Source organism: Strongylocentrotus purpuratus, unplaced genomic scaffold, assembly GCF_000002235.5.
Source record: "Strongylocentrotus purpuratus isolate Spur 01 unplaced genomic scaffold, Spur_5.0 spur5_scaffold_1, whole genome shotgun sequence".
In the NCBI taxonomy this organism is placed as follows: domain Eukaryota; kingdom Metazoa; phylum Echinodermata; class Echinoidea; order Camarodonta; family Strongylocentrotidae; genus Strongylocentrotus; species Strongylocentrotus purpuratus.
The window spans coordinates 24346085-24361164 of record NW_022145594.1 but is presented as its reverse complement, the minus strand read 5'-3'; the positions used below and the strand labels follow the sequence as shown (position 1 = coordinate 24361164).

Genomic DNA, 15080 nt, shown 5'->3' with positions numbered 1-15080 from the left:
TGTGTTTGGGATAAAAGATGGTTCATGTAACTACTCATTCATATAAGGTATGCTTTTATTTCTATTAAACTTTAAATGTTGAATTTTACAACTTTACTTTCGTGTGAATTCCGCGAAACATAGCAGCTAGCTACCTCGAGCTAACAGCATATACCGCTAGCTATTTGCAATGGCAACTCACTGTGCGTCCACATGCAGCGACTTATTTTCGGGAACTTAGGCACTGTATTTTTTTGCGAAGTTTGCATTGACATTGCAAAAATGGGTGAAATTTCGGCAGGCGTTTAATTATATAGAAAACACTCCAAAGTTGCACTTTTAGCTTTTGATAATTCGTCATGTGATAAAAAGTGTAGTGTAAATGCAGTTATTCTAGCAATTATTGAAATGATAAATGAATATGGAGTTCATTTGGTGAAAGGCCTAATCATCGCAATGTATACAATATCAATAAGGAGCTTGACCTTTGACTTGGTACTACTCGACGACTCAGTCAGGGATTAAACCTGACTTAAAATTAATCCGCTGTTAAGAACACTAGCCCAAATAGTTTTTCTGGATTTTTGCCCGAGCTAGGAACTCACAAGAAAATGTCTAGAGGAGAGGGAAAATATGAGTGAATTTGAGGAGGGGAAAGGGCCACAAAAGGGAAGGGGCTGTTAAGCAACACTTTTTCTTCTTGAAAGGCAGTCACAAAGATATACATGTTTATTGATAGTACATAAGGATAACATTTGACAACGAGAGTATATTAAAGTGCCTAAACTTGTAATAATCACCAGTGTAAATTTCGATAAAATGTTTGTAAAGTGCTGTGATACATTACTGTAGTTGCGATATACAAACACCAATATTGTATTATATTGTAATTGTTTGCATTGCATAATGTAAATGCTCATCAAATTATGATATTCATGTGCCTGTTCATTTTGTTTTGCAAAATCCTCCCCTCCTACCCTCCATAACCCCACCGGCCTTGCTTATTCCTTGTATTTCACTCTCCTACACATGCTATACACCATATACAATAGAACCTATTGAATGGCAGGATCCGTAGGGGTGTACCCGTGCCGAGGAATAAGGGGGGGGGTGGTATCGCAATCAGACGCTGAGATTTATTGCACAAACCAGGGTGAGACTATAAAACACTCCGCTAACGTAAATTGGTGTGAGATTTGAAGAAACTAAATAAAATAGGACTCATTGTAAGACGCTATAAAACTTGTTTCTCTTTTTGCAATGTAATAGTACATTAAAGACAAATTTGTATTACTATAAGAATCCCTAAATTGATTTTGTCCAAATTGTCAGAAACTGATTGATTTGTAAAATAATTGTTCCCTTGAAGAATGAGAAGTACATTTGTACAGGCCACCCTTCCCTCTACACACTAAGAAAAAATGGTGCAAGTATGCACCTTTAGGGGTGCAAACCAATGAAACAATAGCAGCACCTTTAGGGGTTAAATCATGCACCCTTTTTAAAGGTGCAATCCTGCACCCTTTAAAAGGGTGCCAGATTGAACCTTTTAGGGGAAATAGTACCCTTTATGGTTCATTCCTGCACCTTCAGGGGTGCAAACCGATGCAACACTAGCAGCACCTTTATGGGTTCAATCCTGCACCCTTTAATGGTACTATGTCCCGATTGCAGGCCAAAAAAATGAAAAAGTTAAATTCCAATTGCATTTGAAAGATAGTACTAATTTAGAACTTCCCTAAAAAAAGTAGGGCTATAGAGCCCAAAAGTAATAGTCTTGATTGTCAGACAATATTGTACCGAATAGTTATACGTTTTATGCTGCGCAAAGATTCAATCAGTTTAATTCTTGGCCATCACAAGAAGTGGGTTATTGATGTAGACAAATGTGTACCCTTTACAGCTCATTTTATGTATGTTATTACCAAAGAAGAAAAAGGCCAGTCAGTCACTCAATAGTGTCTGACAGTGAAGTCTAGTAAGTAAACGGGTTTCCTTGCATAATTTGAATATGAGGACACTGCTAACGTTTAAATTTCACAGATAGGACATATATGACATATATGACATATTCATAATTCCTGCAAAGTTCTACAGAATTTGAGGTTGGCTGCAAAAGGGACATATTATCTTTAAAAGGGTGCCAGATTGCATCTTTTAGGAGACATGTTAATACCCTTAATGGTTCAATCCGGCTCCATTAAGGGTGCAAACCGATGCAATAACAGCACCTTTAGGGGTTCAATCCTGCACCCTTTAAAAGGTGAAATCTTGCACCCATCGTCGAGGAATACTGGTAAAATTTGCTCGTACACAAATACATATTAAACATGCATGATGTTTCTTGGTTAGTAATCATATAATCAATTTATCTATAGCTAAAACGTGAATGTAATTGTAACATGATCAGACAAAATAATCTATTGGTTAATGATTGCCAAAGGTAAATACAAATCACAAAATATTATTAATGTGCATTGTCATAATTTGCTTAACAAATCATGATAAATGTATTTTTATGTGAACACGTGGAAAGTAATCATGAATATGCATGCAATATGCAAACTTTTATTTTGCACCCTTTTTTGGTCGATAGGGTTCATTTTTGTGGGAAGGGTGCAAAATCTTATATTGCGCCCATTTTTGAACCCCTTTTCCTTCAATAGGGTTCATTTTTATGTAAAGGGTGCAAACTCTTATTTTGCATCCTTTTTTGCACCCTTTTTTCTTAGAGTGTAAAGTATGTGGGGGTATCCACCCCAACCCCTAATATTCACGTCCATGCATGGCCTACGGTGAATGCATCTAGGAATGAACCAGGATGACACCATTGAATTAACATTTCGGAAAAAAGTGCATGACCTTGCATAACCTCGTACTAATAATCTTGTGAACGGAAAGGTAGTTGACATTGATCAACTGGGAAGATGAAGAATGGCGTATTTAGAATCAAAACATAACCTACAAACTGAGTCGTAAAAAGTACATGTAGTCAAAGCTTAGGGCTTTTAATGCGTGTCAACACATACAAATCTCTGTTTATAGTTTCAATGTATTAAACAGGTTATATTACTTGTTATCTGCGGCCTATTAACCTCAAATATATATTTGCCGTTTGATTTCTGTAGAAAACAACAGTACATTCACGGGACCTCACTCATTTGTTTGTATTATGAAAAGTTATATAAATTACGTTACATATTAAAATTCATTTATATAGTAGAAAATGGATATTGGATTGATTTTGTTTTCTCACTTTTGTCTCATGATTCTTCCATCTGAATTGAACAATGTATTTGAACGGTTTGTTGTTATTCTTTTATCATTGCCAAATAATTTCAATGTGGTGGTGAGAAATCGAATTCCTATACAGGCTAGTCTGCATGCGCAGACTTTAAAGCGGAACGACACTACGTGTAGCTACTTGCGCCCTCTATAAAGCAAACAATATCTAAGCGGTACCCGTTGATCCCCCGTGGTTCCCCTTTTCTTATGTTAATTGAGAGCCGATTTGATGAGATAACCAGCTGCCAGTGACCATCCGGGGGGGGGGGTCTAATCCCCCTGGCCAAACTAGTGCAGATAGGCTTTAATTCGACATTTCATGTATTTTTGAGGTAGGCCTCTATCAGACTCTGGCTGTGTCAAATAAAAATAAGCTTAAGTACAGAACTAAACTTGAACTATTTTTTACTTATCATTTGTACAAAGACATACCTTTCATTAGTTGCAACAGTAAACGTGTTACCCAAAACTATGAAGTATAGTATCCTGCATCAACAATTTATTGGTTTTTGATTGGTTGAAAGCTCGTCACGTGAACTATTCTATAGTTGCTTTGAAAAAGTATTGTTTGGGAGTATTGTTTGGGAGTTGATTTTTTTTTCTTCTACATATCTCAATTGAATAATTTTTTTTTTTTTTTGTTAATTCTTTTTTTTTATACAAATTGAAATTTCCTAAATATTTCAATACAAAATGTCATTTTTGTTTTGTTTTCGGTTTTTTAAATACTTTTTTTTATGCAGGACATCAAACAAATATACCATGCCTTCTTTTCGAAGTACTGGTTAAAACTATGGGCCTCGGTAACTCTAATAGTACCATTTGCTTCTGGGCTGCGCCCCTCAGCAAATAGTACTATTGGAGGTCACCTCTTGCGCATAGTTTTAAAAAAGAACCTCGCATGCATCATTTGTATACAATCACATATTGAATAGTATACATACCATATATGCAATACTGCAAAATACTAGTATAGTGCCAATAGAAAGAAGCCACTGAAATGCTTAAAGTCGATGATACGATGAGCCTACAACCTTCCGTCCGGAATTCGAGGATTTAAACCGGTTTTAGGTCCTTGTCCCCATCGTACCTGACCTCGGAACTCATCTTTGTTTTTCTATCACGGCTCTAGTAATACCCCGACTCTGAAATTGAGCTCTCTTCCGATCCTAAGTTTTCCGAAGCATAGTGATAATCGAGAGCAGATTTAGCCAAATCAGTGGGGTCGATTGACCCATAGTAGTTTTACGTTGACGCCTCGACAAGGTTACTATACTTCACCAGACTGACAGTGAAGGATTTAGAGAGGTCGAGAGTCAGGAACAACTTGCGGAGGAGGAAGTTGTAATTTAAAGCCGCCTCATATTCACTATATTCTGATATATATTGAATAGCCCTACAAGCCTTAATTGGTTCATCATTCCGAATAATCACACAACTATTTTCACCAATATTTATCAAAAGTAAGAGCCATGTCGTTGACTTCTGGTAGGTGTTGACGTCAAATTGAAGATATTTTGAATATTGAAGTTCTACGAGACATAAGGCGGTGTCAGGATGGCAAAGCATAACCAGGAAAGTGGTCGACTTCTTTCGATATTCGTCTGGACATTTGGTGAGTGTAAGCATGTTCTAGATGGTTCGTATTTTTCTGATTTCCAATTTCAAAATCCGATTATTTCTGTAATTTCGGTAAGCCTTGTTGCTTGAAGATGATTCTGTAAATGAATAATAATTGATAATAATTAAAATACATTTAGCTAGCTATCAACAAGATGGGTTTGAAACTGTCGCCTTTGCATCATGATAATACAAAAGGATGTTGAATTTAACTTTGAATACCGGTAATGACTTTTTTACGCCAGAATTCTGTCCCGAAATAGTCCCCCAGTTTCATTTACAATTTTCTACCTTTCCAACGGGAATGCGCCGTGATATTAATCAACATGGTTTTAGCGAAATCAGAAAATAAGAGAAATCGTTCAGTAAAACATTAAGCAAAATCTGATTAAAAATAAGAAAGTTATGATTTTGTTAAAGTTGCAATCATGTGACGTATCTTGCGAGCTCCCCTGCCATTTAATTTGTACTAAAAAATATGTAAGAAATTCATTCGATATATATTATATTTTTCCTATAAAAATACGTGCACACTAAATATGTTTATTTCAAATATGATTTTATACAACCCCTATATGAAACAAATTTATTCCGCCAAAAATAACTAAAAAAATGAAAGTTATTAAAACAAAAAAATGCAGAATTTGGAGAGGAGATATGTCGCAATGTAGGCACTTTTGTTCCACTGATGAAAACATTAAAGAAAACATTACTTTCCTATTTTTAATTGGATATTGCTCAAAATTTCACTTTTTGTATTCTTGTTTCTCTGCTTTTATTAATACAAGCTCGCTATCATAATAATAATAATAATAATAATAATAATAATAATAATAATGATAATAATAATAATAGCCTAATAGTCCACTCCAAATTTTATTAAACCGAAACGGAAATTCTTTTTGCCCAATTGATCGTGAGCCCGGCAGCCACTGAGCAGCGCCAGATCGACGTTGCTCTATCCCTTATCATGGTGGACTTCCCCTTTAAAATAGATCGATTTCATCCCACTGATTAAACCCAAGCGCCTTTCTCAGTGCGAAGAAGATTATGGATAATAATAAGAATAATCCCAACACTATTAGACAAATAACCTGTGGGATGGGGTCGACAAACGCTCCTAAGAATTGTGTTAAACTTTCCCTTATCATCCGTGGACTAAATTCTGTCATGCACATCTGTATGATATTATTTGTATTACTACATCCTAGGTTCGGCTAGCACTTGTGCTAACTAGTTCCCAATAACAACTTCACCTAAATATAGTAATACACATATTTACGTATATATTAATGTACATTAAATAGTATGCAGAGGTATGTCTAAATATCGTTTAAAAAACATTACTGTTCAATCAACATTACTCTTATGGTATGTATACAGGTATCAGTATTATTCTTTGTATTGTATGATTGTTAATATGTACTGTCATTGTTATGATGTGTTGTTGTTAATAAATTCAAATTCAAATTCAAAGTCAAATTAATCTGGCTGGACATTACATAATATTTACAGGTGACAACATTTACCGTCAGGAGTGGGTTTACAGACACATTAAAACCAAACATTACCCCTCAAACATGGTATTGAAGGAAAGAAATATAATTTGTCACTGTCCAACTCAACAGTGATACATTCAATGTAGTTTGAATGTATATAATGAAACATTGGGTTTCATAATTCTTTAAAGGTGCAATTTAGTGTCCAATGATCATTTTCTTTATGAAAGAATTTTGAATAGTGTACTATTTTATTAAAGGTAGCCAAAACACTTCACAAACTATGAATATTTTTGTATTATAATATATATATATATATATATAGCATATGAAATTTTCAGTAACCAATTAATATAATATAATACAGCCATTGGCGCTCTCATAGGGGGCGTACTTGGAAAGCAGATTTTTTTTGTTTATTTTTTTTTTTTTTTTTTGAATGTGCGTACCATCTATTTTGAAAAAAACTTGAATAAATAATAAATCTTCATCTGTTTGAAGAGACGTAATACATGAATACAGGCCGCATTAATGTTTGATTCTGCATTTTATTTCTTGTAATATCTTTCCAATTCAGATCCATATCCCCAAAACCTGACATAAAAACAAATTCTAACCCAGAACTCGACCCTATATCTTTGACAAAATAAAGGCTGGAGCAAAATATCAGGTCACCTCTCCTGTATGAACTAGTTGTAGTAGGTTGTTATTATGAAACAACAATCATTTCCTGATTAGTACCATGCAATAACTAAGATTTGACACGCACTTGTACAAATTACTAAACCAGACATATAAAATGCAAAGTCTGAATGCCGTTACAAGCTAAGCATTTGCATGATTGAAATATTACGTTCGGTCTATAAACATTTTCTCGAAAGCAGAATTGTTTTCGGGGCTCAATTTTCTAGTGATTATAATATCCACAGAGGCATCCAAATATATCAACATTTTAAAGAATTACTATCCATCCATTTTTCAAAATTTTCCAAAACTGTTTATCACCTTTAACTTCTTGAAATTTGATCCAATCACATTTTTTATCGAACTTTTTTCATTTTTCCCTTTCACTTCATTTTATTATGTAATTCAGGGTCTCCGGAAATGAATGTTGAACAATAATAATGATAATAATAGCAATAATAATTATAATGAACATGAAAAAAAAAGAAGAAGAAGGAGGAAAAAGAAGAAAAAGGAGGATAATAAGAGGAAGAAGGGGACCAAGAACAAAAAGGATATCAGTTATATGAACAATAGGTGAAATACATTATGACTTTACGGGGCGCAACACAGAGGTATTTGTATATGCTATATAATTGATACTAATGAAGAATTTTAAACGATATAATGTAATACAATCATAACAAATATACGATTAAAGGAAATTAATCTGGCATGCTATATGTATAATGAGCAAATGATAGGGTAAACAGCTTTAGATCAGGAGGCGAGATAATTGACACGGATTTCATATCATAAAAATCTAACATGGACAGCTTGATCGGACTAGTCAATATCAAGCGTATAAAAAAATCATAAAACTAGATAATAATAACGTTTTAAAAACATTTAGGCATGATATACGTGACTTACATGAGCAAATAAATGTAAATACACAACTTTGGGACATTAGCCAAGATAATTTTTGCATATTTAACATCATAAGAATTGAACACGGAAAGTTTTATTACGTTGTCGACTTTGTCTGGCAATAATTTAAATTACCTTGTCGGTAGTTCATGATAGCTTAATTTATCTCCTTTTCTTTTAAAACAAATCGAAAAGTTGTTAGAATCATTTTGTGCGCAGATCATTATATTACTGTTGATGTTGTTTTGGGGAGGAATAATTGTGCGCAAAAACAACTTACTACATATGCAAGTTATTTTAAAGATAAACTTGAGTTCTGGTAAAAAATTAAAAAATGAATTCTCACAGAATCTTACGAAACTTATACTGAATGTTCAAGATTACAATTAAATGTCATGTGCCAAAAAAATTTGGAAGAAAATGTATAATGGCTGAGTAATGAGCATAGAAAGATAAGGAAATCAAGGTGGTACTAGCCCCGACACCATTTGTGTTGTCCCATATACATCTTTCTGTGTACAGTGATTGTTACTTTACCAAGACTGGGTCAAATTTATGGTGATTTTGATGACTCCAGAATCTTGCAGTACACACCAATACTTACATGCTATATGATCAACTTTTTCTGATCCATTCCACACCTTTTCTTTCACAATGCAATCGTATTACTAGAACTCGCCTTTATCTTTAAAATAACGAAATGTACTGTTTATAAAAATACATTGTGATATTACCCTTTTCCTAAAGACCATTGCCTCTGTTTGTATAAGATTCGCTAAGCTCGGTGCAGGTTAATCCGTAGTCCCATTCAGTGTCCTGTTTTTTTATCGGCTAGGTCAATCTATTTTGTTGAAAACTCACAAAGGGGCTTCTTCTTTCATGTCCTTTTAGCGGATTTATAAACGATTTATATTTTTCGACTTATTTTTTCAACGGTCACATGGTTTCCTCTTCTTCCACTTGTAGTATTGGTTTTATTTTGTTTTATTTTGTTTTATTTTGTTTTACTCTTTTTTTTTGGGGGGGGGGGTTGTTCATCTCCATTCAACTGAATACTCTTAAAGGGATATGATATCGACTTTTGAATTGGTGCTTTGAGTGATTTCTTTCCACATGGATACATCAGTGCTCAAAAAGATTTTAAGGGAATAGTTGAAGCTTGAATAAATAGTTTTGTTCGATTCTTTTTTCTTTTTCTTTTTTTTTTTGGGGGGGGGAAGCCTATGTGAAAGCAGAATATGTGCGTTTCATTACATGAGCTCATAATAGGCTCTTTTGACCACGCTCAGGAGATAGGCTGTTACGTCTTAAACACCGAAGTTGATTGTATTTCACAGATCAGCTTCTTTTTTATTCACCAATAACACTGAAAGCTAAAGGTAACCCACATCCGAAACCTAGCACTAAAACTGATTGTAGGTAACACTAAACGTGACACTTATCCTAATAAGCCTTTACCTAGCTGTTCACCAAGAATTAGTCCTAACACTATGCCTGACACTATACTCTTACTGGGTTTCGTAGAACCATTATGATGTCGCCCAATGTGAAGCTTTTGCCTCTCTGTTACCAAATGTTGGTTTTCTCCTGCCTCTATTTCTCAACCCGAGCCAGTCCAACGTTTAATATGACGCCCTCTCCTTCTAGTTACTAAATGGTGAACACATTGTTCTTCATGTAAACAAACACTTCAAAATAACATGATTAAATACTAAGGCCAATACAATCCATTGTTTTCTAGCAAAATAAATGGGACTTCATAAGTTTCTTGGACTGGTTAACTGACGAAGCGTTCTTCCCAAATGGAGGTATGGTTGATTTAACCAAAACCCTGTTCTTTTCGTTCCCAGTGTTACTTCAAATGTTCATAGGAACCCTTGGAGGGGGACCCTATCCGCCGGAGGACCGGGAGCTCTGCCAGCAGAACGAGGTGGATGCCTGCAGAAGACTAGGCTTCCGCAACATCTCTATGAGCAACATATTCGGCTGGACGGCAGCTCAGGTCGAGATCGTAGAGGAGGTTGAACGCCTGATGCCTCTGGTGGAAACAGGGTGTTCCCGGGACCTCCTTGCCCTCATCTGTGGGGCCTACCTACCAGCATGCGACTATCAAACAGGGGAGAGAATGCCCCCCTGCAAAGACACATGCAGGAAGATCATCAACCAGAAGTGCAAGGGTCAGATGAAGCGCATGGGCTTCAAGTCAGAGGAAGTCTTCGGATGCAGAAACTACCCTTCCAGGAGAGAGGAAAAGAAATGCCTGACTGGTGAGTTTATTGAGTATTTCACCTCTTAAAACCCTTATTGTGCTCTGGCTTTCTTGTCAAATTGATGTTTATATTTTCTATTGGTGCATTTCTAAAGAATTTTAAACTTCCCCTCTTAAAAAAAAGTACAACCACCACCGCCTCAATTTTGCCAATGCCCCATGAATACCAGTTGTTTAGATTGTTTTTATGCTTGTTCTTATGCAGATCTCAGCACCTACAGAGAACAAGAGACCACCACTTCAACTACCTTCACCACCACCAACACCACCACCAACACCACCACCAATACCACCACACCCGTCATGAACACAACCAGCACCGAATCCACACCCAGGCCGGAGGAACCATACGTCCCTTCCGTCATCTTCACCGTGGAGCGATCCGCGTCGAACGATGGCTGGGTGCTGGTCAAGGACCCGAAACCCAACCTCAGTCCGGAGGTCACAGGCTTTGACGTCATCTACTATAACGACCGGGGAGATGACGGCGGTGAGGGCGTGATTGCTGGTGAGGATCAGCTCCATCTTGATTTGACCTCAGATGCGGCTTACACGGTTCTGACCCGAGCCTTCAACCAGACGGATGTTGGTGCTTTTGAAGATGCCCGCATGGAACCTTATATTCACCGTAAGAACATGTCTTTTTTTTAAACATATTTCATCTCCCTGTTTTATTTCTGCTGTAAAATCTAAAGACAAACAGAGACAAACTGTAATTTCAAATCGGGCTCGAAACTGAATCCTACATTCAACGTAAGAGCTTTAGTTGTTTATCACTTGCGTGAAGAAAATGTGATATGACAAGTTGTTTGTTTTAACGATACGCCTATGGATATAATTCATCCTTGACTTTGGCCGATTCATATCATAAGAAAGGAAATACAAATTATTATTTCCATTCGTTTTATGATGTAATAAATAACTGGGTCCTATTTAAATACTAGGGTAGCTGCATCGATACCACAACCGGGAGCTATGCGATTAGTTTTTATTCGACTTTTCTCTGATTTATGACATCTTATCGCAGTACTGTGGAGCCGTTTAAAGTTCAAGGTAATGATACGACCTTGAAAACGAATAAGCCGGTCACTGACATTTAATCAAAGTGCGATCAACCCACGCATGATCGTAGCACGTATGGAACCTGGATATAAAGTCAATCATAGAGGGTCTTTATGGAGAACGATCAAACATTATTTTATGGACTACATGGGAAATAGAGGATATTGTACAGCTACGGAGATACAGTGGCGTAGATTTTACAAAAAAGGGGCACAGGGGCACGCCCCTCCCCCATTTAAACGATGAAATCAAATATAACCAAAAATGAAAAGAGAGAACGGGAAAGGGAGAAGGGGTTAATGAGGAGAAAATAAGACGTATGGACCACATCCCGAACCCTTTCCTTTAATCAGTCTTGTAAACTCGCCCCTCACGTTTAGAATAAAACAGGTGCCCCGCAGTCGTTCCTTTGCCCCCCCCCCTTCATCCCCCTTAATGGATGGACTCACACTATGCCATTGAGGAGGAGCTTGTTTGATTGATTTGAATTAACTACTACGGTTAACAATCATTCATAACCCTTCTAAATTAGATTTTTGTGTTTTTCGTAACTCAGGAATGAAAGCTGAACTGGTCGAATTAGGGTCTTTGTTGAATACATTTAGATGTATGCTTCAATGAGTCACATTCTCCAACAACATTAATTGAAACAAATCAACTTTCACATACCTCAGAAATTACAAAAATCGATAAGGGTATAAATATTGTAGTTGTTAACTATATTTATTTTTGCTGCCTTGACATAATAGTCATTGTGCCGCGAGGTTCCCAGACATTGTAATAATTACTATTCTGAAAAGTGAACTCACCCCTTAATTAAACATGTCAGGGCTAACAGGTAGTCAAGGTCATGATCATGGTGGTTATCTACGAATAGTTCAGTCCATTTAATTGATACGTGATTGACCCGTCAATTCCATTGGTTATCGGGCAGGGACCTGAGGTCAGCCATATGCTGCTTTAGACGGTGTATCTATATTTTCAAAACTCTTCTCTGCTCTCCCTTTTTCAGATTCCTAGTAACAACCATTCAATTTAAAAGCAAATTCAAGCGACCCACTTCTTTGCGATTTTTCTGTTTGATTCATGCAAGTTATCGATCATCTATAAGAACTGAAATGGTGCCTTATTTATTTTAAAATCGAACCATCAGATTGTGCCTAAACAAGTTTAAACCGGTTCTCTTTTGAAGAATTAATACAAATGTAGTTTTTCTTGGGGGGTCAAATTATCATTTTAAGAGCTATCTAATAACAAGAATAAGAAGACAAATACCCCTTTTATGTGAGAGTAAGGGCGCTTCGTCAACTAACATATGCCCCTTTTTATAATATGCCCCCCCCCCCCACAAAAAAATGTAAATACATGTATATATATATATATATATATATATATAGTATAATTTGTTACCCCGTACCCTCACCCACGCTCTCTCTCTCTCTCTCTCTGTAGTCTACCCTCCCCCCACCTCGTTTAATAATTCAATTCGATTCAAATTGTATTGATTATAATATCCAAACAAATAGGACCAGTCTCAATTTTTAATATTACATGTTTATTGAGCCTGAAGACGAGGCTAAGGAGGAAGATGCGGAAATCACTTGAGGTGACTTGTCTGTAATAGCGGAATTCCGAAAACTAGAACAACATTTTTCACCTTGACTTTTTCTCATAGTTTGAAGTCTTTCTAACGGCCCCATGTCAATCTACTGACTAAGAATGATTTTTTTTTTTTTTGTACAATGAATTTATTGATAAATATATGCTTTTGAACAATTCAAACAATCATACACAATCAATTGAAATAACATCGTAGCATCTTAACATAGTTCAAATAAAACATGTTTCGTTTTCTTGAATAACAGCTGTTTTAACAAAAATGCATAGCTTTTTTGTTTTACAGTTCCTTTCGATCTTTAATCGGTTGTGAATTAGTCTTTTAAAAATACAAAGAATAGAGACTTCATGAATCATGAGTTTGCGATTTTCTGCTTGCATAAATGTTAAATAATCTGCGTATTTTCACTAAGAATTAAATTAGATTAAAGGTATTTCATGCTTACGTAGATTATGCGTTGATTGTATAGAAATGGCGTTTTGAAATTAAATTCCTTTGAAGCTTTTCTTGAATAATGTAGAGCTTGTGTGGTCTAGTGGATATGTCCCCTGACTCTGGATTATATGATTCGTGGTTCAAGTCCCACCGCGGCACAATTTTTTTCAGTTGAAAACACAGTATAATCTACATTTGCCACTTTCTACCCAGGTGATGTAAATGGGTACCTGGTAGGAAGAAATTCCCTGAATGCCGGAGTGCTTTATCAGAGTAGCTTGGCTAATTCCGGAGTGGTAGAATTAAGCGCTTAAAATATGTGACTTTAATCATTAGTATTAGTAGCAGTATACTTAATGTCACTAGTATTTTCATTGTTGTTATTTTATATCATCCTTATCATTGTTTGTATTGTTATCATTGTTATTAGTATTATTAATTATTATCATGTTATTATTATTATTATCCGGCAAACAAAGTGTATACAAAAGAATTACATAGAAGAAAAAATCATACAAAACAAACAAAAATCATTGTTGTGATTCATTCCATTAACATTTACAAGTTGCCAGAAATGGGCCGGGCAAACTAAATCACCGAAACCGTGAAAGTCCCCCCGTGAAAGTCCCCCAATATCATTATCATTATTATGAAAGGCACAACAAAAAAATAAATCATAACAAAGTATAAGATTACATGGATGTACTGCAACACGTATTCGTATATATTTCTTCTTCCCTTTTATCTTTTCCAACTTTCCCATTATTACTCTCTGCTTATATAATTTTTTCATATGCCATTTTCTTTCTCCTTCTTTTTCTTACAGCCCATTGTGAAGAGATTACGTACTCTACACTTCGCAGTCTGTGCAGCAATGTGAATTACCGCCACGTGCAGTATTCCAGCGGGTCAGGTTTCGCATCTCAGGCGGCTGCGGCCAGCATCATCGCACCAGTGGAGAAGATACTGAGGAACCGGGATACAGAGTGCGCTGGATATATGAAGCAATTCTTATGCACGGTGTACGCACCGCCTTGTACCAGACTGGGGCCTGAAGTAGGTAAGAATCAGATGTAAATTAAAGACGCATAACAGTGGACTTTTATTGGAAATTTGACATCATACGGATGTTTACCCGATAACAGGTGCTGTCATGCACCTGGGTTGGACTTCAATTTTATGACAGACAGACCGCATGTAATGATCTGCATATTCTACCAATCGCCTCAATAAACATATAGAAAAGCCGTTATCTTACGATTCCCTTACCCGAAGATTCTCGGAGAGGCTCAGGTGGTATTTCTTGGTGGGACCACGGATGTAGTGTGTGCGAGACATGTAAACACATAATGTTTTTTTCCACAGAGTCTGGTGTCAGCGAATTATGACCAACTGCGAATGGAAAATGAAGATCGATCCTTTAAAGAGGGGTTCTTTTTCACCATTCTCCGTGTCCGTCTCCCACACCCCTTCTCCATTTATGGAAACGTTCGCTTTGGTTTGTCTCTTGAAAGAAGTTGACCACACACTAACTCCCTCACAGTGTTGAGTGCAGGGGTCAGGGGCCATTGGTTTCATCGGGCAGTTAGTTTCATTATGTGAAGCGGTGATTTCCGACAACAATTTCCAACTAATTAAAATAAGTTTATATACCAGAAGAAAGCTAATGATTATCATATTCATTAGCCACTCGCCCCAATGCCGCCTGGCCACAATAGAA

At 36.3% G+C, this 15080-nt stretch overlaps 1 protein-coding gene across 1 annotated transcript; it reads left to right on the top strand.

Annotated features, from left to right (window-relative positions):
• Positions 1 to 4428: 4428 nt before the first annotated feature.
• On the top strand, positions 4429 to 14437 carry LOC115921293. The gene is made up of 4 exons (XM_030978633.1): positions 4429 to 4879; positions 9827 to 10243; positions 10451 to 10873; positions 14187 to 14437. Exons 1-4 carry the CDS (start codon positions 4822 to 4824, stop codon positions 14435 to 14437), a joined length of 1149 nt encoding a protein of 382 aa, XP_030834493.1. The 5' UTR covers positions 4429 to 4821.
• Positions 14438 to 15080: the final 643 nt, after the last annotated feature.

Coding starts and splice junctions, on each gene's coding strand:
- LOC115921293 (XM_030978633.1), top strand. CDS start 4,822: ATGGCAAAGCATAACCAGGAAAGTGGTCGACTTCTTTCGATATTCGTC. Junction 10,244..10,450: donor GGAAAAGAAATGCCTGACTG/GTGAGTTTATTG, acceptor GTTCTTATGCAG/ATCTCAGCACCTACAGAGAA. Junction 10,874..14,186: donor CATGGAACCTTATATTCACC/GTAAGAACATGT, acceptor TTTTTCTTACAG/CCCATTGTGAAGAGATTACG.